Source organism: Doryrhamphus excisus, chromosome 13, assembly GCF_030265055.1.
Source record: "Doryrhamphus excisus isolate RoL2022-K1 chromosome 13, RoL_Dexc_1.0, whole genome shotgun sequence".
Lineage (NCBI taxonomy): Eukaryota > Metazoa > Chordata > Actinopteri > Syngnathiformes > Syngnathidae > Doryrhamphus > Doryrhamphus excisus.
Genome location: NC_080478.1, coordinates 2,207,169 through 2,230,886, shown reverse-complemented (window position 1 = coordinate 2,230,886; position 23,718 = coordinate 2,207,169). Strand labels below are relative to the sequence as shown.

Here is a 23,718-nt window from a genome sequence, read left to right as displayed (position 1 = left end):
TATAATTTCCGGTGTATTAACTGCTACTTTTGTCTTAAACTTTGACCCTGTGGATCAATATCACGACCTGACTCATGGTGTCATTCTACAAAAAAACGCTAAAGTCATCACACAGCAACTTAACACTCAAAAAGGATACCTAAGAAATATAAAAACATGAAAAAAAATTCTTTACAACTTTTCCCATAATGTATTGTATTTGAGCAAAGCATTCATGGGTGCTGCAATGACATCAGCCTCCATCTGGTGGGGGGTCATGGTGTCCATGCGCTGTTACAAAAAGATCTGTGAGGAGAAGAGGAAGTTATCCTTCCAGACTAGCCCTGGACAATAAACGGCAGAATGAAATCCCGTTCAACCTGTCTCTCCCTCCCTTGCAACGCCCCCTTCCAGTGCGCAAGTCAACCCCAGGGATAAAAGTAAGGAGTTGAATTTTTGATGACTGTATTTCCTATGCCTTTGGTGTGTTCTACGTGTAGCGTGAGCGACTTAGCTGAGTTGTGACGTACGGTAAAAACACCACAGACGCTTAGTTTTGACACTGGATGCCCTTTCTGACACAACCCTGGCTGGGAATCCAACCCCTGCCCTTTGCCATCAAAGGCAGAAGCACGTGCCATTAAAGCCACAGGGATCCTCTTTTATATAAATAAAATATCTATAAAAACATATCTAAGTCCGCCCTAACACAAGTGGTAGGCACAAACAGGACCTCTTACGCTACAAGCTGGCTCCTATCTGAAGTTCATATTTTCACCATGAGGTCATCCTCCAGCATCCAAAAATAAAAAACACATTAAAATGATTGCGCTGCTTTCAATCTTCTGCCAAATGAGAGTCGTACATGAATAATACAAAACTCAAATGTATTATTGAATCAGGCTAGGCTCAGACTTTTCTGCAACTTGAGACACAAAACCGCAAAGTGGGACAAACTTAGACGTGCTCTCGTGAAGGGACCCAGATCTTCCTTTCAAAGAGTCGTTCAAATGACAGCGGAATCTCGGTTAGCGTCGGTTAAAGTCAAAAACGTACACCAAAATCTCATCTGCATACAAATTTAAACCTTTCCCATAATGCATTGTGTTTGAGCAAAGCAGTCATTGGCGCTTGCCAGGGTGCTGCAATGACGTCAGCCTCCCTCGGAGCTCTGGGCTACTCTGACTCCCTCTGGTGGACAAAGGCAGCAACGCAGCGTCATCCATGCAGTTACACCCCTGATGGGGATGTCACGCAACTTCAGGTGGTAAAATCCAAACTGTCTCTTGAAGGCATCGTGGGCGGTTTGTCATCATTTCAAGGAGCTGTTCAAAAGACCAACGTCACATCGCCCCGTCTAAAAACGCAAACTGGCATTTTAAAAGACACGTACGAGCCCGGCGTCCTTGCAACCTGGGTGTTTGTCTTCCCTTTTAATCACGCTTGCTGTGCAATCAGTGCACTTGGAAAAAGCACAAGGACGGACGGAATTGAACACCAACCTTCCTTCATCTCATTTCTCATCATGCTGTGTGCTCTGCCGCTTCACAACAAAGATGATGTTTGTTCACAGATGGCGCCTCCTTTTGTCCCGTGTGTGTTTCCATAGATGCCACTGTGTGTACGTGTGTGTGTGTGTGTGTACGTGTGTGTGTGTGTACATGTGTGTGTGTGTACATGTGTGTGTGTGTCAGGGTTGATGATTCCCGCCTGAGGCCACACAACCACACCAGTGTGTCCGCGTGAATAATTGATGGCAACAATCCCTCTCTTCTCCGATTAATAAACATAGCGCTTATTAGCGTTGTGCTACAGCTAATCTGACACTTTGTATCCGGATTATCCTGCGTGCGGTTCTGTAGGTCCTGACTCAACGGGAACATTAAAGGGGACCCATTTTTCAGCCCTTTGTATTGACTTGTGGACTCCTATAGAGCAGCTACACACAATAACCAGCACACAAAGCTTTATAGATCTTCCGGAATCTGCACCTATTCAGCTGTATTTCTTTGGGACCAACCTCCGCTGTGGTTGGTCAACACTCCCGCCCGCATAGAAACACTTCCTGTTTGTGCTGGCTGACTTTACAGGAGTTGATAAATGGTATAGAAGTTGATAAAAGTTTTTAAAATGTGGGCTTTCAGAGGGCGGAGCCACCTGCTGCAAACTGGTGATCAGGCCTTGATCTGCCCCTAGTACACCCTTAGTACCCTTAGGCCCTTAGTACACGTCTTTGGTCTAGCTCAGGGGTGTCCAACAAAAGGATGCAAGGACCACATGCAGGTACGCTAAAAAGTTATATATTGTAGAAAAAACTGCATCTCAGCTTTGTGGCATCTTTACTGTTTTTTTTCTTCAAAAATTCTCAAATAATTTTTTATATCCAAGGACCGCTCTTTCGGGTTCCGCTTTTTCGTGGAATTCCTTTAGTGCTTCTTTTTTTTATTATTACAAAATATGAATTTAAAGGTCGAACTTGGCCCTTTAAGAAGAAATGCATTGTGGGAAGTATAGTTTCTCTCTCACTCCCTCTCTTCAATGGCAGTCTGCTTTGCATCCTGATTGGCTGTAGACCATTGTCACTCAATCTCCTGCTTGCCGCCCTGCAGACGGCGTGTCTCGCTAGCTTGCTAGCTTGCTAGCTTGCCAGCTTGCCGCCTTGCAGTCATGTTTTGCAGAGGAGGATGCTAACCATCCCACAAAAGTTTGGACTTCTGGACGTGCTGAAGGATTGTAGAAGTTAAGCGCTATACTGCAACATGGTGAATGCATCTTTGTTTGGAAGGTAGCAATATGTTTTAACAGGGATACAAAAACGCTACAGCACAGCGGAACGGTGCCAGGACCAAAATGTAGGAGGAGTTTACAGGAGTGAAATAAATGTGAGTCACTTCATAATTTGGTGTTGATCACTCTCAAAACTTTTCCGAGAGTGTCCTTCTGAGAAAAGTATATAAAGTGTACGAGGTGAGGAGTTTTACTGTATATAATAATTGCACACAAATATACTTGGATTTGACTTATTGTGGACAATTTTGGGAACCGACCCCCGCGATAAACATGGGAACACTGTATTCCATTGGAGGCAGGAATTGAACTGTTGGTAGTAACTCCAATCTTTCATTCCCTGCTCTGTCCATCCTATTTACTACAGTATACAATATATACAATACATTGTATGTACTTTATTTACGTATATAATATATATATATATTTATATATTTATATATATATATATATATATATATATATATATATATATATATATATATATATATATATATATATATATATATATATATATATATATGTAATATATATGGAGACATGATGAACAAAGTTTGAACCTGTGACGAGGAGATACAACATCCTAGACAATGTCTCATTGTGTGTGTATGTGTGTATGTGTGTGTGTGTGTGTGTGTGTGTATGTGTATATGTGTGTGTGTGCGTAAGATGAAAGGGATGCAGACTGGCCCGGGGCTCCAATTAGAAGCCCAGCGAGGTTGCCATGGCGATATAGGTGAGGTGAAATCCAGTACTTTATGAAATATTCCTGAGTGTTTGGTGTTGATTTTGAAAGCGTTGCGTGTTTGCTGTGCCTGCAGACGCTGACTAATTTGGAGTCTTGACTTCTATGATGTCATAGCATTGGCCCCGCCCCTTTATGATGTCACAGAGACCAAAGAAGACAAATGGCTCGGAAAAGGAATCAATGAAAAAGCAGGACAATGTAACACCCAGCATGCAGCAATATAATGTTAAATATATTGAATATATGTATGTATGAATGAATATATGTCATATCGCTAATGTTGTCTTATCATAAAAGCATGATCACAGGTGCCAGAGTGCGTGGAGGCCAACCTTTGACCTCGGCGGAAAGACAAAGAGAGCTTTTGTTGTCCTGATCCGAGCGTCACTCATTTGACTTTGCTATCTGCTTTTGCATATCACTGAGGGGCGGACAGGAAGTCAGCTGTGAGGCGGCGCTCAGAAAAAACGGGAAGGGCACACGGACACATTTTGTACTTTAAAGTTATCCATTGAGGGTCATGATAAATCAGGGGTGGGCAAACTATGGCCCGGGGGCCGCATGCGGCCCACCAAGCGTTTGAATCCGGCCCGCCAGATGGCTTTGAAGTGAAAAAAGGGACATGAGGAAAAAATAAAATTAATACAATAAATATAGAGGGCGGTTAGTAGGTAGACCTCGCAGCTAGGAGACCAGGGTTCAATTCCACCATTCGCATGTTCTCCCCGTGCATGCGTGGGTTTTCTCCGGGTACTCCGGTTTCCTCCCACATTCCAAAAACATGCTAGGTTAATTAGCCACTCCAAATTATCCATAGGTATGAGCACTGACAAAGTGTGTCCGACAATGAGTGCTCTTTGTCAGCCACCAGTCCAGTCGCCCGAAGACAGCTGGGATAGGCTCCAGCACTCCTGCAACCCTCGTGAGGATAAGCGGTAGAAAATGAATGAATGAATGAAAATAAATATCAATTAAAAAAATACAATTAGACAAAGAATTCAAGGAAAATTATAAGCATAAAATAGTTTCCCCACCCCTGTAATAAATGAATAAAATATTTGGAGTGCTAACTGAAAAGTATTTAGGATCTACTAGCTGGAGACCCACTGGTGCCCGACGAAGAGCACTCATTGTCGGACACACTTTGTCAGAGTTCAGAAGTCGGACGTGAAGGCGCCGCATGGACGCACAGCGTACCCAAAATGAATCCACCTTTCCCAGCAAGAACGCTTTCACGTTCATGTTTACAAAAACGCCGTTGACAGATGAAAATATTTATTCTTGCTGGGAATCACAAATATAATAATAATAACTTCAGACAGCCCGCGGACCGCACTTTGGACATCCCTGACTTAATCTGAATATTGCCTCCAAAGACGTCCATGAGGGCGATCCAGGCATCTACGTTCCCAGCTTGGGATTGTTGTATAAAAATACTCAGACCACTTCCTGCCTGTGCCCGCTGGGGTTGGCACGCCGTCCCGGCTGAGGGAGACACAATAGAGTGGCCGACCTTCAGCAGACCTTCATGCTGGACCATTATACAAGACTCATTTAGGCTGCGGGACAGCTTTAGTCTTAAGCGTCCCCAAAAGGCAAGCAGATGAAGTCCAGCTACTAGTCCAAGGAGCTCAAATGACATTTGAGACACATGCGTTCAGCATGTTGGAAATGAACTATAAACCTGTACTGTTGTTGACACGAGACGGTATTAAAAGCGCCTTGAATTAAGACGACTCGACTCGAAGAGACGCGTCACTTCCTGACATGAAGGCAGTCGCCGCCTGGGAAAGAACAGCATCTTGACTCGGGAGCGGCAGGAAGCGAGGACAGGCCGTCCGTCTCAGCTCTCACACCCTCCAGCTTTCCTTTCAGAGAGTGGCTTTAAGGAGATTTTACAGCAGGAAAAAAGCTCATAAGCCCTGGGGTGTCACTTTGGAATGATGCGCCACAGAGAGGATGGGAGAATCGGAGTGCAAACATTCCATCACAGTGTGTTGTTTATGTTGTCTGCTGATGGCGATGTTGGGCATCATCACCACGTGTCCTTCATGATGTCGCAATCACAGCAAGTCAATGCTATCATGTACTTATTAATGTACTTGGCTGCTGTCTGATATTTACTTTTTTTTTTCATGACGTTCCTTTTCTGTTTTCAAAATGTGACCAGGGTTTATTTACAGGCTGGAAGTAAGTATTCAAAAACTAACTTACGTTATAAATAAAAGCTTGAAGGTATCCTTCCTTCCTTTTTTCTCATAAATGTACAATTTAATTCTCGCTATATTACAACTTTTTTCCTCATAAATTTTAGATTTTTTTTCATAAATTTACAACTTAATTTTGTCATATTACAGCTTTTTTTCTCGTAAATGTACACCTATTTTTGGTTTACAACTTTACTCTCCTAAATTTACGATTTTATTTTCAACTTTTTTCTCCTAAGTTTACAACTTTATTCTCCTAAATTTACGACTTTATTTTCAACTTTTTTCTCCTAAGTTTACAACTTTATTCCCTGAAATTAATTTATGAATTTATTCTGTATGTTTTTTTTGTAAATGCACAAGTTTTTTCTTACCTTATCTTTCTAACCTTATTCTTATTTTTTGTAACTTTATGACTTAATATTTCACCTCTTGTAAATTTACAACTCCATTGTAAAAAAATGTACAACTCTATTCTTGCAAAATTATGACTTTTTTCACAAATCTCCCAAATTTTAGAGGTCTTGTTATAATATAATAATATTTAATCTTGTTATAAACAAAAGTTTAGAAGAACTATGCTCTATTTTCCCTCTGACACATATAACACAATGATACTGTAATACTATGACTTTATTCTCAGAAATGTACGATTTTATTAAAGAAAATACAACTTAATTCTTGAAAAATTTACCACTATATTCTGGCAAAATTATGACTTTTTTTCTTGTAAATTTCCGCCTTTATTTTCGAAATCATGTTGCCAGAAGCAAGAGGAATGTTTTTCTTCATTCCTGAAGAGCAATGTCCGACATCGTTCTTCTCGTAAATTTTGGACTTTATTCTCGTAATCATTTTATTTTTTTTCCAATGTGGGCCCAATACTTAGGTTATACTTAGGTTATGAACATTTTGTATTTTTGTATGAACACAAATTGTACATATTTCCGTCCTAAATGAAGCACACAAAGGACTACAGTACAAGTACAGGGTCAACCAAAATGATGTGACACATTTGTAGGTTAAATAAAAGGCAAATAAAGTAAAACAACATGACTATAATGCCATTCTGTTTCATTATGGTTTAAAATTTTTATCAGTTCTGCAAGGTGCGAGGTCGACTGGTTGATTTTGGTTCCAATGCAGATCCAGAAGCTCTGATTGGTTGGTAACCCATAACAAGATGGCGTTTGGGGCTGCTACGGGATCATGTCGACCATTGGAGCACCATGCTCACCGCTCCAATTCTTGGCAGCGACTCAAAAATTAATTTTAAAAAATGGCATTATATGTACTTTTCGATAATTAAAACGCTTTTTTGTTTCTTTACTTTATTTTCCTTTTATTTAACCTACAAATGTGTCAGATCATTTTGCCTGACGCCGTATAAGGCCTTCAGAAAACATCGGTTGTGATGCGTAGCACGCTAACATATGTCTATATAGTGTTTTTATGATGTCTAATACATCGGGTAATAATGTAAAGATGACTACGGGGTAATATTTCATATCTGGAGGGTCTGGGCAGAGCATATGAAGACCATGTGTCCTTGCCAGCTTGGTCCAATGGTACACGGAGTGTTACAGTTTGGAGCTGAGGTGTCTAAAAGGGTTTCTAAAGGTCCCTTTAAGGTTTTAAGGAGGTTGTCTATGAAAGTTAATGCAAATATTTCATTTATTTAATCTTACTTTGTGAATATTGACGCACCACTGCCAGGTCTGGAACCGATTCGGGTTTTATCTTCACCAGAGGACAAACACCCAGGCCTCATTTGGAGTGATAATTCTGCTTGAATTAACTCCACACACATCTCGGCTTTTCAGAAGTCCATCAGATGCGTGTAAGGCCCGTTGGTGTCCAGCTTCAGGACCTGTCTGTTCCCGTAGGTTCCGTGTTTGACTGTCACGTTGTTGGACGACACAGCCGCCAGTTCCTGCTCACAAAGAGAAACAAAAGCGGCGTAGAGCCGCAGTCCGTCCTCTTTGCCGATGTTGTTGTGGTACTGCATGGCTTTGCCTTTGGCTTTGCCCCCCAATGTGGCCTGAGGGACCACCAGCACGCTGCCGGGGAGCTCCAGCACCGACACCATCTTCCCGGAGTCTGACTCGCACAGCCGCAAGTTCAACAGCGTGGAAACTAAACAAGACACAACAGACCACTTTGACACGGAATCCCCATGACGCAAACGTCGTGATGTCACTCACCCATCTTGGGCAGGATGTCGTCTGTTGCTCCTTTGAAAAAACAGACGTAGATCACCATTCCTCTTTCGACCTGCCAACACAAACATATAAATGTTATCTGCTTTATACTGATACTTATGTATTTGGTCATCGTTTTGTTTAACGTTTCTCACCTGAACCCATTGGGCCTCTGAATGCTCCCCGGCCGGGGTCACCTGCAGCCGGTGTTGTGCCGAGTTTTGCATGCCTGCCGGATTTTGCATCCACCTCGCGGGAGGGCGCACGCTCAGTTAAAACCGAAAATACGTGACGCTGCGGGGTTTTTTGGCCACAGGACTTCACGATAATGAAGATATTATACTTTGTGTCTCCTTTATTATTTACTATGAAACATCTAAAGCACACAGTATATGAAAACTTCGATTTATTGGCTTGGTATTTGTTAGGTATGTCAAGCATTTGACGCATGCGTATTCAGGAATACGGTGAGTGGAGCGGGTTAGACATTTACAATGTAATTGTGGCGCTTTGTAACACATTTCTTCCGCCATTTAGGTATTTCTGCATAACTAATGACAAATATGAAATGTGGAAGTATTTACCAATTCATTTTGTGGCCAAGAGCTGACGTAATTTCTATGAGGCATGATGCAACAGTCGATCTCACCCGTTTGACATACTTTGGACTGTAAAATGAAAAATAAAAGTGTTGAACTTGGGGGCTCCACTCATTCATTCATTATGTGGAAACACAATGGTTATTTGGTGAATTTTAAATTCCCCATCTGCAAATATGGGTGCATGCATTCTATGGCAGGGCAGATTTTTGACCTGCCGAGATTTGCATCCACCCCTATTTGGGCTGAGATCACTTCTACATGTCTATAGTTCACATGATTTACTTTAAAGACATCCACCTCTCATGTGGACTTCATCATTTGAACAAAAAAGTTCCCTAACAGCAAATATGGGGTGCATGCATTTTACGGCAGGGCGGATTTTGTGCGCCCTGCCGTAAACTGCCGTAACTTTTTTGCTGAAAAGATGAAGTCCACATGAGAGATGGATGTCTTTAAAGTAAATCATGTGAACTATAGACATGTAGAAGTTATCTTAGTCCAAATAGGGGGTGCATGCAAATCTCGGCAGGTCAAAAATCTGCCCTGCCGTAAAATGCATGCACCCCATATTTTCTATATGGGAACTTTTTTGGTTCAAAGATGAAGTCCACATGAGAGAGGGATGTCTTTAAAGTAAATAATGTGAACTATAGACATGTAGCAGTTATACTGGTCCAAGTGGGGGGTGCATGCAAATCTCGGCAGGTCAAAATCCACCCGCTGTAGAATGCATGCACCCCATATTTCCTATTGGGGAACTTTTTTGTTCAAATGATAGACATGTAGAACTCATCTTAGTCCAAATAGGGGTGCATGCAAATCTCGGCAGGTCAAAATCCGCCCTGCCATAAAATGCATGCACCCCCTATTTGCTGATGGGAAACTTTTTTGGTCCAAAGATGAAGTCCACATGAGAGGTGGATGTCTTTAAAGTAAATCATGTGAACTATAGACATGTAGAAGTGATCTCAGCCCAAATAGGGGTGGATGCAAATCTCGGCAGGTCAAAAATCTGCCCTGCCATAGAATGCATGCACCCATATTTGCAGATGGGGAATTTAAAATTCACCAAATAACCATTGTGTTTCCACATAATGAATGAATGAGTGGAGCCCCCAAGTTCAACACTTTTATTTTTCATTTTACAGTCCAAAGTATGTCAAACGGGTGAGATCGACTGTTGCATCATGCCTCATAGAAATTACGTCAGCTCTTGGCCACAAAATGAATTGGTAAATACTTCCACATTTCATATTTGTCATTAGTTATGCAGAAATACCTAAATGGCGGAAGAAATGTGTTACAAAGCGCCACAATTACATTGTAAATGTCTAACCCGCTCCACTCACCGTATTCCTGAATACGCATGCGTCAAATGCTTGACATACCTAACAAATACCAAGCCAATAAATCGAAGTTTTCATATACTGTGTGCTTTAGGTGTCTCATAGTAACTGATAAAACAGACAAAAGGTATAATATCTTCGTTAATCTGAAGTCCTGTGGCGAAAAAACCCCGCAGCGTCACATATTTTCGGTTTTAACTGAGCCTGCGCGCTCCCGCGAGGTGGATGCATATTCCGGCAGGCATGCAAAACTCGGCACAACACCGGAACGGTGCTCCCTGCTGGCGGGAGGCGACACTGCACGTGACCTCAGACGAGTATTTTCAAATTAAAGGTTGAGTGACAATGAAGATGGATAAAGATGAAGATGGAGATGAATCAAATGAAGATGGAGCTTCTTAAAGATGAACATGTATGAAGTGGACGAATAATGTCGAGGGGAATTTGGACCAATCACAGGACAGCTTCATCATCATCTGATTGACGGCAGCTGGGTAAACTGGGTAAAGTAGTAAAGTAGTAAAGTAGTAAAGTAGTGTAGTGAGTTGCGTGAGTGATGGACGAGTCAGCGTTGGAGCGTTACTTTGATGACTCCATTGCAAATGTAAGTGAGCGCCATTGAAAATTGAAAATAATGTTGACGTTAATAAAAAAAATTATTTATAGTATTGTGTGTGTGTATATACGTACATATACACACACACACACACAATGCGTCACTTCAATGAAGATTAATTATAAAATAGTTTAAATGATGAGAATTTGAGTCAAATCAAATATTTTTTAGGACCCCTGCTTCATGGTGGAGGGGGAGCAGGGCCTCCAAAGCCCTGCCCACTCGCTTCCGGGCCCCGCCTCTACAAGTCAGGACTCCGCCCTCCACTCAATGAAGGCGGGACCTCAAGAAAAGCTGACCGAGGAGCTGGACCTCAGCTTTCTTCCTGACGAACTCGGCGTACAAGAAGACGCAGGTGTGACCTTTGCAAAGTGAGCATGGTCTCGGTGTGGTCACGAAGGGGGCGGGGCCGAACGGCGGGAGGTGGACCCACCTGTGAAAGTGTTTGACCGCAGGTGTCAACACGTCCCAGGACAGCGGCATCGGGCTCGACTATGGTTGCCAGAATTCCACGGTGAACCCAGGGGAACCCTCGCAGGGGTCGTCCACGGTGGCGACCACCCTCTTCTGCCCCATGACCCCCATGACCCCTATGACCCCTGTGACTGAGAAGTCGGGAATCATCCCGCAGCTGCAGTAGGTTTTTGATGTTGTCTGTACGTGTTTTTTTTTTTTTTTTTACCCCTCACTGACTTGTGGTGTGTTCAGGAACATCGTGTCAACCATCAACCTGGGCTGTCCTCTGGACCTCAAGTTCATCGCCCTTCAAGCCAGAAATGCCGAGTACAACCCAAAGGTAGCATCTTTAGCTGAGCATCTTTAGCTTTTGCGTGTATCACGTCCTTCGTGTTCCAGCGCTTTGCCGCCGTGATCATGAGGATCCGTGAGCCCAGAACAACGGCGCTCATCTTCAGCTCGGGGAAGATGGTGTGCACCGGAGCCAAGAGGTCGGTACCGCTTGCCAATCCAGTTGAACTGGCGGATCCACGGGCGGCGGTGCTTTCATGCTTCTCTCCGAGCACGTGCAGTGAGGAGCAGTCTCGACTGGCGGCCAGGAAGTACGCCCGCGTGGTGCAGAAGCTGGGCTTCTCGGCTCGCTTTCTGGACTTCAAGATCCAGAACATGGTGGCCAGCTGTGATGTCTGCTTCCCCATCCGACTGGAGGGACTGGTTCTGACACACCAGCAGTTCAGCAGGTACCTTCTTAAATTGTTCCCACGCCAACAGGTCCCAAAGGAACCTTTTGTGACTCGGCAGCTATGAGCCGGAGCTTTTTCCGGGTCTCATCTATCGGATGGTGAAGCCTCGAATCGTCCTGCTGATTTTCGTGTCGGGAAAAGTGGTTCTGACCGGTAAAGTTTCATTATATGGGCTACATGATGTTTACGTTGCAGCTGTCAATCATTCCTCTATGCGTTCCATTTCAGGAGCCAAAGAGCGTGGCGAGATCTACGAAGCATTTGAGAACATTTATCCCATCCTGAGAGGTTTCCGGAAGCAGTGACTAATTATTTCTTATTTCTTTGTATTTGTAAATATTTGAATTGTGTTTGATGACATGAATATAAGTGAAGTTCGACCAAACAACTTAACCTATCAACGGCCCAGATTTGTTGACAGCTCTGAAGCAAGCTCCGCCCCTTGGCAGTGACGAAAACGAGAAATAATAAATATACACTTTATATCAGGGGTCTCAAACACGCGGCCCGCGGGCCAAATGTGGCCCGCAGGACACTAGTTTGAGGCCCCCGCGCAAGTTTGATATGGATGCTGTATGGTATCATGTACCCAGAAAAAAATATTACGTTTGATTCATGTTCATGTTAAAGGTTAAATAACTGTTAATAGTTATCCTCCCTATCCGTGTGGAAGTGGTAATTTTTTGGCTATTTAAGTTTAAAGGAAATAAGTTGAAGGCTACCGTTTAGGTCGCTAGCTCTCTAGTTTGCGAGTTAGCATGTGTCTCAAGACCCTGCAGTTGCGCAATATGTTGTAAATAAAAAGAGTATAAATGTGACTATAGTCGTGTTTTGTCATGTCTACAGGGCTCTAATAATGCTTTGTTCATTTTAATCTGAAAAAAATAATGTCTACCCACCAACTATATGTGCTTTCTTAAGTTTTTATTTGCCGTTTTATTATTATTATTATATTTATTTATTACTGATTGATTGGTTTTCTTTATTCTTGATTTGTTTATTTATTTTTCATCGTATTTTGTGCAGAAAAATAAAAATTAAGATATTTGAGAACAGTGGAATGTTTTATCAGAGCTTTTATTGTAGAAAATCGGAACCAAAGCACTGAAAAAGTTTGTATATTTTTCTGTTTTTAATAAATGCGTTTTTTTTAAAAAACCTCACCCCAGGTAAATTGAGTTTGAGACCCCTGCTTTATATATATCTGTGATCCGCAGTAATGGATGCAGAAAATACAGCTCGAATATCTCCGCTGATTTGGCGCCCCCCAGTGGCGACAAATTCATTACTAGCTGATGACGGCACTTTTAGACAATAATGATTGGCTAGTGGGCGCGGCTTTTAAATGCCATGTTCGCTTATTGGTCAGTTGGTCAGTGGGCGGTACTGTTATTGGCTTTGATCTGGGATACACAAACCTAACCTGCTCCGTAGCGGGTTAGCCTCAGCGGTTGTATTGAGCGTCGTAGGACGGCATATTCGGATTTAAACCTCAGACTTATTCAGGATAAGGATAAATTCCGCTTCGTAGTACCGGTACCGGAAGAGTTGCGCCGATGGCCTTCTCGTCAAAACATTGTTGTTTTGACGACTGACGTCCTCATGGAGAATTTGCTAGTGTTGACGTCAGACACGACTTCCTATTAGCAAACACGTTTGCCGTTAGCTTAGCTAGCATGGCGTCCTCGGCGGGTCTCGGCACCGCTGGCTCCGCGGGAAGGCCGCCGCCTCGCCCGCCTCCTCCCGCCGGTGTCATGGTGGAGTCTGTGGACGACGCGGAGGGACTGTACGTGGCCGTGGAGCGGTGCCCGCTGTGCAGCACCTCTCGCCGCAGACTGACGTGTGCCCGCTGCGTCCAGGCCGGAGACTTTGCCTACCTGGACGCCAGGAACACGGAAAGGTGGGATTGTATTTTTAATTGACTTTATGTGTCAAAACAACAACTTATTACCTTATTAAATTAATTTATGATCGTTCTATCGACCTCATTGGCAGAACGTAGATATGTATAACATAGATCCCACACAAGTCAGCAAAAAAAACAAACAAACTTGACTTTTATTGCTATACAGTTACATTTATTTTTATTTTAAGCATAGTTAGCTTTAGCACTGCAGCTATCTTAGCACTTTGCTGTTAGCGTGTTTGTAGCTAACTCGTTTGAAACATTGACTTTATAACACTACAATAATATAAATGAGAACAAAATATCAACTATATCAAGCAATGTGTTTTATTCATATAGAGAAATTACTTTTTGCCATAATTTCAATATTTATTCGCAATTAGTTTTTATGGCTTATTGTCAATGTATTCCTATTTTATTACATATTTATTCCTTTCTTTTCCTTCAGGCTGCAAAAGCTAAATAATGTGATATTTACTTTTTTTATGAACTTCCGAACTTGTTGCGGTTCAGTCCGTGAAATGCGAACTATGCTTCCGTGGGGGATCCACCAAAATAGTCAGATGCAGACACAGACGCACAAAATAACCTACCTACAGCACCATGTGACCATAACAACAAATAATATATCCGTACGCAATACCCATGTTGAAAAAAACCACCCATGTATTCCTGCCGCAAGGCATGCAGGGTAGATTGTGGTCCTCTTTCTCTCAACATGTTGCTGTTTTTGTTGTGTATTTGCTAGATTGCAAAATATGTTGCGGTTTGTCAGATAAATATAAAAATGTAATGAAAGTGTAATACAAAAGGAACAGCTGAGAGCTTTTATTAGCTGGGATTTATTGGGAGGGAGGATGCGGAAGAGACGGGGGGAAGGTGCCGAGGTCGAGCTATACACGCTTTTTCAGCCTGCAAGCTGTTTTTAAAATGAGAAAAATGAGAAAATTTACCCCTAGTATAAATATATAAAATATATACAACGACACCACTGTACAGTATCCATCCTCACCTCGCAGCCTCGGCGTAATTGCATGGCGCGGCGCAAAGTCGTCTGCTGTGCATGTCGAAACAAGTTAGTCTAGTGTTTACAAACCAAAACAGGTGTTGCTTAACCCGAAGACCACATATATATATATATATATATATATATATATATATATATATATATATTTTTTTACAAAGTCATTGGACACAACAATATGATTCATGTTGTTATTGTCTTATATTGTTGTATTTATATATTCATTCATTCGGGGTGCTGGAGCCTATCCCAGCTGTCTTGTACACCCTGGACTGGTGGCCAGCCAATCCCAGGGCACATATAGACAAACAACCATTCACACTCACATTCATACCTATGGACAATTTGGAGTGGCTAATTAACCTAGCATGTTTTTGGAATGTGGGAGGAAACCGGAGTACCCGGAGAAAACCCACGCATGCACGGGGCGAACATGCAAACTCCACACAGAGACGGTTGAGGGTGGGATTGAACTCGGGTCTCCTAGCTGTGAGGTCTGCACGCTAACCACTCGACTGCCGTGCAACTTAAACATTCTTCATTCATTCATTCATTCATTTTCTACAGCTTATCCTCACGAGGGTCGCGGGGGGTGCTGGAGCCTATCCCAGCTGTCTTCGGGCGAGAGGCGGGGTCCACCCTGGACTGGTGGCCAGCCAATCCCAGGGCACATATAGACAAACAACCATTCACACTCACATTCATACCTATGGACAATTTGGAGTGGCTAATTAACCTAGCATGTTTTTGGAATGTGGGAGGAAACCGGAGAAAACCCACGCATGCAAACTCCACACAGAGATGGCCGAGGGTGGAATTGAACTCGGGTCTCCTTGCTGTGAGGCCTGCGCGCTAACTATTAGTTTTTCTTTGTCCTGTGCGTTATTGTGATTGAGCACCATAGCAAACAGCGCCCTCTTGAGGGGGAAACCTGCTTATTGTGCGTGACGTGTCAGGTGTGTCTTCAGGTACGCAGACAAGATGGCGCGGCTGAAGATGCTGAAAGAGGAGGAGCAACAGCTGCAGCAGAGGTGAGCGTTAGCTGAGAATGTTCATTCCTTCTTGACTTGACTGAATGCTGATCACATGACCCCATCCACCCGCAGCGTGGTCCGCGCCATGCACAGGAAGCTGCAGAGCGATGAGATGGTGAGTGTTGGCGGCGAGCTTTGCGAATCCGCTTTAGGAACTACTTTGCGTTGTTTTTTTTTCAGAAGTGGAAAATGATGGCGTGCACCATAAAGATGGAGCAGCTGAAGGAGGCGCTGGCGTGCGCTCACGAGGAGGTGAAGAGCGGTGAGACGATTCTCTTCCTCGCTAGGCCGCCATGTTCGTAGCGTCTCTTAGCTTTGTCCCGCCCACCGCAGACAAAGAGCTGCTGCTGCGCTCTCAGGACGAGTGCCAGCGGCTGCAGCGGCGCGCCGGGCGCCATCAGCTCAAGCAGGACAAGATCGAACGCCACAACCGCCGCCTGGGCGAGCTACTGGAGCGACGCAAGCACGAGCTGCACGAGCGACTGAGTCAGCTGGCGGCGCTGCGGCGAGACCACATCGTGGAGCTGAGTGCGCACATCTTCCCCACGCGGGAGGAGAAGGCATGCAGCAGGTACGTGTCTTCCCGTCTTCCTACGTCCGGACGTTTTTTTTGACGCGGCCGTCTCGCAGAGATCCCGCTGATGTGGCGGCCGAGTGCGACACCGCGTTGACGTCCAGCACGGTGAGTGAGCTAGCCGAGGCCCGCAGAACCACCTACCTATCAGGTCGTTGGATCTGGGACGACCAGAACGGCGAGACCAGCATCAGCATCACGAGTCCCGCCGTCACGCTTCCCAGCAACGGCGATTGCTCCGCCTATTACAGCTGGGTGGAGGAGAAGAGCACCAATCAAGAGCCAGGTAGCTCCACGTGACCGCACGTTTTTGTCAGTGTTGTCCGTCACAAACGCATCATTTCCCGCCGCCAGAATTGGACCACATCAACCCCGCCCACACCATCAGCGCCGCGTTGTGCTACGCCACCCAGCTCATCACCATTTTGTCGCACATCCTGGACGTCAACTTGCCCAAGAAGCTGTGCAACAGGTGGGGAGGGGATTGAACCCCGGGGCGTCAACTTGACAACTCAATCTTGTGACTTCTTCTTCTCAGCGAATTCTGCGGCGACAACCTGAGCCGGTACCGCTTCACTCGGGCCCTGAACAAACTCAACACCAACCTGCTGCACCTCTGCTTCTCGCAGGTCGGTAACCACGGCAACCTGCAAACATGTCATGTTATGTCATCTGTGTGTGTGTGTGTGTGTACAGCATGTGGACAGCGACAAACTCCACCCCCACCACACCCTGCGGAACATCATGTTCCTCGTCTCCCCCGACAACACTAACCTGGGCAGGTCGGTCCTCTTTGCGATGACATCATTGATTATGCAACTGCGCCGTCACGTGACTACATGTGCTGCGTTTCAGAACGGGCCCATTCGAGGTGAGCGCCGACCTGGAAGAGTCCATGGAGTTTGTGGAGCCGGAAGCGTCCAGACCGACGGAGGAGAGCGGAGACGAGGCCATCACGGATGAAGAGACGGATCTCGGGACAGACTGGGAGACGGTTCCGAGTCCACGCTTCTGCGACATCCCATCACAGGTAAAAAAAAAAAAAGATGGTTGAAATGGAAGTTTGTGTGACGCAAACCAAAGAAGTTCCTGGTCCTTTTCTCAGCCGATGGAGCTTTCTCAGAGCACGCTGCAGGTGTCGCAGCCGTCCGTCAACACGGGAGGAATGATCTCGTCTGCCGCCGCTTCCGTCACGTCCTGGTTCCGTGCGTATACGGGCCAACGCTGACCGGGCTTGAACTTTGGGTCTACCCGTTGCGCTTCCTCAGAACTCGGAAGTCAGATCAAGACTGACACTTTTTTTTGGAAGAACAGAGGTTAGAGGTCACTTTGGATCTGTGAGGACGACGCCTTCGACATCGCCATGGTGACCGCTTCCTACTTTGGTCTTCTTCTAGGGTGGTTACCATGGCGACGTTGTTTCCAAGCACCATCATTAATTGTGAGAGTTTTAGCAATCAACAACGACACTGACATGAGCTTGGATGGTTGTGCGTTGCCATGATATGTTCTGTAAAATAAATGTTTTTACTTCAAAGTTGAAAAGAACTCTAAAGCGGTGTACTTTACTCACTGTAGTCCTGCTGTAGTTCTAGTATAGTGACGTTTAGCATTTGAAACAATTGGAATTGTACTATTAACACTGGCATTAAAAAATGGGAAACGGGTGCCACATGAACAAAAAATAATATTTATTATGTATACAGATACATTGATGAAGGCGTGTTTATATTTGTTCATTAATGCAATTTTGTAATTAAATTCATGAATTAATAGAAACTTATATTTATTAATTCCTGCATTGTTTAGTTGTGTATATTTATTGACAAATGATTCATCACATAATTATTCTGTCATATTTATATTCATTTATAAATGCATCATTAATGTGTATTCATACGTGAGAACGAGTGTAAAGCTAGTAGCATGTGTGTGTGCAGTAGCGCAATATGTCCACATGAGGGCAGCGAAGCAACCCCGAAGAAACCGTAGAAGAAGAAGAAGAAGAAAGCGGGGGAAGAGGCGGAACAACGTGAAGCTGCATCACTTGAACTAAGATGGCGGACGCAGAGGGTGAGTGTTCTTCATGGTCTCTTCAGCCTACTTATACTTTAAAACGTGGAGGATTTTCCTCTTTAACAGTACTGCAGCATGTGTAGTAAAGTTGCTTTTGAACTAAGGCATTTGGTAAGACGTTAAATGACTACGTTGGTTATGTTAACCATTAAATGCGAAATTATAGTTAGAGTTCTTAAATCGAAAATTCTGAAACCGAATGAAGCAGAGAAAGCAGTTATCGGTCTGTAAAGCTGACCTCCATTGATGACCGACTGAGCAATAAAATGAATCGGTGTGCACCACGCTGAGTTTCAACGCTAAGCGTTCAAAGTTTCTTCGGCTTTTGTGTCTTTATTCTTTTGCTCTACCTCTTATCTTCCATTTTGTTCTTGTCGGTCCTTCCCGACCGAAGAACATATTTACCAAAATGTACGCTGCCAACTCGGAGCTCTGCTGGCCTGTTAATGTTCAGTTAGCTTGTAGCAGCTAACCTGCACGTGTTGCTGCAGACACCACGTGGGCTCATCGATTCTCCGTAAGTCGGCGAAACTTATCTTTGTGCAACCAAATATTTCAACATAAACTTGATTTAAAAATGTCGCATTTGATAAAATTTGTATTTAAGAGTTTAGCGAAACTCGTTTCTACGTCGATTTTTTTGTATGTCTATTTCTTTGGTATGTGGGTGTCACGTGACACGGCTAATGTCGGGACGTGTGCTTTTACAGTGTCGAAGAAGAAGAAGAAGGCAAAGAAAGTTAATGATAATGATGTTGGGGTGAGTGTCAATCTTGTACAGATTTAATTACATTACTATATTACATTATTTCATATCAACAAATAAACTCTGTTGACAGGAAATTCAGCAGAGCGGCGACTTCTTCATCCAACCAGAAACCAAGGTCCCTTCCTTGGACACGTCTCAATGGCCGCTCCTCCTAAAAGTGAGTCCATGCCAAGTGTGCCGGTGCGTTTGTGTGACATGATGAATTTGTTTATCCATTCGCTGAGCGCCGCCCGGTGGAGCCCGGTCTTCGTCCTTGTTCTAAGGACGGAGTCTCTGCACTTCAACGCGTTTTTTTGGCGTTCTGCTGAACAACGCTTGAATTGTATGAGTTGAGGGCTCCGCTGGCAGCTGCAGAGACGATCGGAACGTTCTGATCACACAAGTTGGCGGTGTTGGCGGCGGTGTGGAGCGACGACAGGAAGTAAAAATGTCTTTTCCTCTCGCAGAACTTTGACAAACTGAATGTCCGCACGTCGCATTACACGCCAATTCCCAGTGGCAGTAACCCCCTCAAGAGGACCATCCAGGATTACATCAGGTGAGACCCAGGAGCGCCGTGTTCCCGTTAATAGAAAGCTGACCTTGGCTTCTCCTTCAAGGTCAGGCTTCATCAACCTGGACAAGCCCGCCAATCCGTCCTCCCACGAGGTGGTGGCATGGATCCGCAGGATCTTGCGCGTGGAGAAGACCGGTCACAGCGGCACGCTCGACCCCAAGGTCACCGGCTGTCTGATCGTGTGCGTGGACCGAGCCACGCGATTGGTCAAATCCCAGCAGAGCGCAGGTTTGTGGTCTCGGTATTCTCTGAGGGGGAGCTAAAGGCCGATTCTGGTGGATCCGGTCCGGCTGACCCGTCACAATAAAAGCTCAGCAGACCCCCCCGCTTCACTCCTCTGCTGTGCCGCAGGGAAGGAGTACGTGGGAATCGTTCGGCTGCACAACGCCGTCGAGAGCGAGCACACGGTGGCGAGGGTAAGTCGTTGAGTTGGTGGAAGTTGGAGCTTTGATGCTCAGACACCTTCTGACGTCCTTGCAGGCCATGGAGACGCTGACAGGCGCCCTGTTCCAGCGACCGCCGCTAATAGCCGCCGTCAAACGCCAGCTGAGAGTTCGTACCATATATGAAAGCAAACTATTGGAATACGACCCAGAGAGGAGGCTGGGTAAGGCGACCATATTGGCTTGCTCATTTTGGCCGCCGGAGGAGGTCAGAGGTCACACATGTGTCTTCCAGGTATCTTCTGGGTCAGCTGCGAGGCAGGAACCTACATCAGGACTCTGTGTGTCCACATGGGTCTTCTACTTGGGGTCGGCGGTCAGATGCAGGAGCTCAGGAGAGTCCGTTCTGGAGTTCTGGGCGAGAAGGTTTGTCACTTCCTGTCTCTTCTTTCGTACCCCCCCCCCCCCTCCCCACCAAAGTGTTGAGTTCAGTCCGACTGCTGGTGTTGGACTGCTAATTAGACTTTGGGAGAGAGAAAGCGCAGCTGAGATCTTTGCTATGTTTCATTCCAAAGTCTCAGCGCCGACATTTACTGCACTCGTGGTGGCCCGCCACAAATTAATTTGGACCGCCACAAATAGATTCAGCGAAAATGTGTGCTTGTACGGATCCCACGTACTTCTCCAAATTTGTAGCTGGCATGTTATCTGCTAGCGGCGTACCGCCACAGATGGATTGCAGCCCTGTTGGAACGCTCTCCCTGACGTCTTGATTTGCGTGCAGGACAACCTGGTGACCATGCACGACGTGTTGGACGCCCAGTGGCAGTTTGACCACAACAAAGACGAGTCGTACCTCCGGCGGGTCGTCTTTCCTCTGGAGAAGCTGCTCATCTCACACAAGCGCTTGGTGATGAAGGACAGCGCCGTGAGTCCTCCGTCCTTTTCTATGAGGTCATCACCTCCCTCCACGGCGCTCAACCCTGCTGTCCCTTTTTTTTTTAATCTTCAGGTCAACGCCATCTGCTACGGCGCCAAGATTATGTTACCAGGCCTCCTCCGCTACGAGGATGGCATCGAAGTCAACCAGGACATTGTTGTCATAACGACGAAGGGCGAAGCCATCTGTACAGGTGTGTGGGTGTATCCGGACCGTGTGTACGGGGGTGGGGGGGGGGCCACATGATGACATGTGTAGCTGCAGGAGCTCTCGGGCTTTGACGACATGCTATCTATCACCCTTGTCTGATGGCCCCAAGACCCCCCCCCCTTTTATTTCCACTACCCGTCACTTTAAGCGTGCTCACAGATGTCTTTGGTCTTTGTCTCAGCCGTCGCTCTCATGACGACCGCCGTCATTTCAACGTGTGATCACGGCGTGGTCGCCAAGATCAAGAGGGTCATCATGGAGAGAGACACATACCCCCGGAAATGGGGTCTGGGTCCAAAGGTACCGTAAAGTCCAATGGTGTCTCAGTTGGTCAACTTGTGTACTCGCATGTTTGTTTATGTATGTTTAAAAGCACTTAGTGCCCGTCAGTACCAGGATGCTGCACTAAAAATAGACTGCAGTGAGGGAAGTTTACCCCCCCCCCCTCAATAATTTGCATCGTCATGTTGCAATTCAGAATTAAAAATGGGGGAAAAAGGTCTATTGTGGTCCTGTCCAGTAAGTGTACAATAACGGTAACTGTCAAAATTCAGTCAGGAGAAAATTCCATAGTATACTTCCTAAAGGGTACTGACAAGTATTCCATTTGGGACCTGTGTGTAAAGTTGTGTACAAGTGGGGGAAAAAAAGAAGTAACATTGTTTATCTTTAAGGCGAGTCAGAAAAAGATGATGATCAAGAAGGGACTCCTCGACAAACACGGCAAACCAAACGGCAGCACCCCAGATGCCTGGAAGAGTGACTACGTGGACTACAGGTAGGACGCGGGGGGGGGGGGGGGGGCGCGGGTTTCGAAGTGATGCAGACGGTTATCCCGCTTTGAGCTGCCGTGCTCTCGGAGGGAGTCGGTCTGCTAGAGGAACTTTCAGTCCAAGCTTCTTGACTCTGCTGCTTGCTAAGCGTCAGCTGGCCTGAACACAGTCGTCACTTCCTCTCCACTGGAACCAAAGTGTTTACGTTTTCAATCTGTCGCCGCAGCGTCTCCAAGGAGGCCTCATCGTGTGCCACACCCACTGCCAAGGTAAGTCACTTTGTGTTGCCAATGCACGCGTGAAGGCTCCTTCCGACAACTTCCCTTCTTTGTGCAGAGGAAGATACAGGAGGTGGACAGTGAAACCGAAGCCGCACCTTCACCTGCCGAGCATACGCCCAAAGAGAAGAAGAAGAAAAAACGGATAAAAGTGGAGGAGGAGCAGTCCGAGGATGCCGGGGCAGAGCCCGACGTGGAGGTGGGTTGCTTGAAATTGCGACGATGCGAATGAAGGAAATGTGGTGTTAAGATGTTTGTCACGCAGCCTGAAAGTGCCAAGAAGAAGAAAAAGAAGAAAAAAGTCAAAGAGGAAGCGTCTGAGTGACACCTGTCACAAGCCCCGTCCGCAACACATCAAGTATGGTGGGATGAGAAGACTGCACAACAGACATGTTTCTTTTTTTATATATATATATATATCCTTGTTTAATTTGTAAATATGCCTTCAATAAAAGTGCTGCTTTTTATTACTGTCTGATTGCTTGGACCCAAATATTTCCTGTATCGTCGCAATTTATATTAAAATATAGGCAATAAATATCGACAATTCAAAGATTTACTGATATAATACTAAATATATATAAATATAATAGCCACAACTGAGCATATTTACTAGTCACAATTGAAAGATTTACACAAATATTCACAATTGTATGACTTGCATGCATCACCTAAGTGATACCATTTTTTCACCCCCTGAAAAATTTATACTTAATCATTTTCTTAACTTTCTGCATTGAAATGAAAGCCTCACGTGCGGCCCGCCCACTATTTGTGAAGCACTGACTTGGTATCATGCACACACCTGTTTCAAATTAAGTTCTATACAATTTTGTATTTTTAATAAATCAAGGATTTTGTTCAATAGCTCCATAGTCATGTGACCAAGATACTTGAACCAACTTAATATAAGTAGTACTAGTCTAATAGTATGATGCACACCTTTTATCCAAGTTTTCAAAGCAAACTGAAATGTGCTAGAATTCCTTAAAACTCATAGTGTGCCACAGGGGCGTCACTAGGTTCTGAGGATGGGGGGGCTTAGCCCCCTGGAGATACACAGGATATGAATGAATGTAGTAGACATTCAAAAAAATCAAAATATCCAAAAAATGAACAAGAAGCGGGATATAACTTTCCCACTTTTGGACAGATTTAGTAGAGATACTCAATAGTATTAGGCCACCATTAAATGTACACAAGTACACACAATCTACACTGCAAAACCGCTGCTTAAGCTCTACAACCATTCTGTCCAGTGGGCAGTCATCAATTATATCATAATCATTATTATATCTAAACTATGGATTCTCGGTGTGTTTTTCTAGGTGTACCAAGACTAAGACTACTTTAGGCCAGCAGGTATCATCGTTAGGACAACACTCCCAGAGAGGACTACATAACATCTTATGTCTGCTGCCTTCAGGGAGAATGGACTAGTTTATATTGAAGGGGGGGGGGTATGAAACTGATTTTCAAAATAGTAATGTGAGCATGACAGGTGTCACAA

At 44.8% G+C, this 23,718-nt stretch overlaps 4 protein-coding genes and 2 non-coding genes across 7 annotated transcripts; 5 read left to right on the top strand and 1 right to left on the bottom strand.

Annotated features, from left to right (window-relative positions):
- Positions 1-6,460: 6,460 nt before the first annotated feature.
- LOC131140394 (D-aminoacyl-tRNA deacylase 2-like) lies at positions 6,461-8,276 on the bottom strand. Its single transcript, XM_058090779.1, has 3 exons — positions 8,078-8,276; positions 7,926-7,995; positions 6,461-7,857 (listed from the first exon to the last, which is right to left on the bottom strand). The coding sequence occupies exons 1-3, from the start codon at positions 8,165-8,167 to the stop codon at positions 7,541-7,543; spliced, it is 477 nt and encodes a 158-aa protein (XP_057946762.1). The 5' UTR covers positions 8,168-8,276; the 3' UTR covers positions 6,461-7,540.
- A 2,085-nt stretch (positions 8,277-10,361) lies between these two features.
- LOC131140605 (TATA box-binding protein-like 2) lies at positions 10,362-12,248 on the top strand. Its single transcript, XM_058091192.1, has 8 exons — positions 10,362-10,474; positions 10,658-10,841; positions 10,942-11,122; positions 11,195-11,282; positions 11,342-11,433; positions 11,515-11,682; positions 11,744-11,838; positions 11,914-12,248. Exons 1-8 carry the CDS (start codon positions 10,427-10,429, stop codon positions 11,988-11,990), a joined length of 933 nt encoding a protein of 310 aa, XP_057947175.1. The 5' UTR covers positions 10,362-10,426; the 3' UTR covers positions 11,991-12,248.
- Positions 12,249-13,092: 844 nt separating this feature from the next.
- LOC131140604 (beclin 1-associated autophagy-related key regulator-like) lies at positions 13,093-17,945 on the top strand. The gene is made up of 11 exons (XM_058091191.1): positions 13,093-13,585; positions 15,584-15,646; positions 15,722-15,764; positions 15,830-15,911; positions 15,983-16,220; positions 16,280-16,509; positions 16,578-16,695; positions 16,762-16,852; positions 16,920-17,005; positions 17,079-17,253; positions 17,329-17,945. Exons 1-11 carry the CDS (start codon positions 13,362-13,364, stop codon positions 17,449-17,451), a joined length of 1,473 nt encoding a protein of 490 aa, XP_057947174.1. The 5' UTR covers positions 13,093-13,361; the 3' UTR covers positions 17,452-17,945.
- A 289-nt stretch (positions 17,946-18,234) lies between these two features.
- Positions 18,235-22,675, top strand: LOC131140603 (H/ACA ribonucleoprotein complex subunit DKC1). 2 transcript variants are annotated; one of them, XM_058091188.1, is made up of 15 exons: positions 18,235-18,296; positions 19,010-19,059; positions 19,139-19,225; positions 19,515-19,606; positions 19,668-19,852; positions 19,976-20,040; positions 20,105-20,231; positions 20,303-20,433; positions 20,792-20,935; positions 21,020-21,140; positions 21,339-21,457; positions 21,832-21,935; positions 22,157-22,199; positions 22,267-22,407; positions 22,474-22,675. In XM_058091188.1, the coding sequence occupies exons 1-15, from the start codon at positions 18,281-18,283 to the stop codon at positions 22,531-22,533; spliced, it is 1,485 nt and encodes a 494-aa protein (XP_057947171.1). In that variant the 5' UTR covers positions 18,235-18,280; the 3' UTR covers positions 22,534-22,675. The 2 variants fall into 2 exon arrangements, with proteins under 2 accessions (XP_057947171.1, XP_057947172.1); XM_058091189.1 differs by lacking the exons at positions 22,157-22,199; positions 22,267-22,407; positions 22,474-22,675 and having other exon boundaries at positions 21,832-21,939.
- On the top strand, positions 19,259-19,446 carry LOC131142586 (small nucleolar RNA SNORD17). Its single transcript, XR_009132658.1, has one exon. It is a non-coding gene; the product is annotated as a small nucleolar RNA SNORD17 (small nucleolar RNA).
- LOC131142581 (small nucleolar RNA SNORD83) lies at positions 21,185-21,261 on the top strand. The gene has a single exon (XR_009132653.1). It is a non-coding gene; the product is annotated as a small nucleolar RNA SNORD83 (small nucleolar RNA).
- Positions 22,676-23,718: the final 1,043 nt, after the last annotated feature.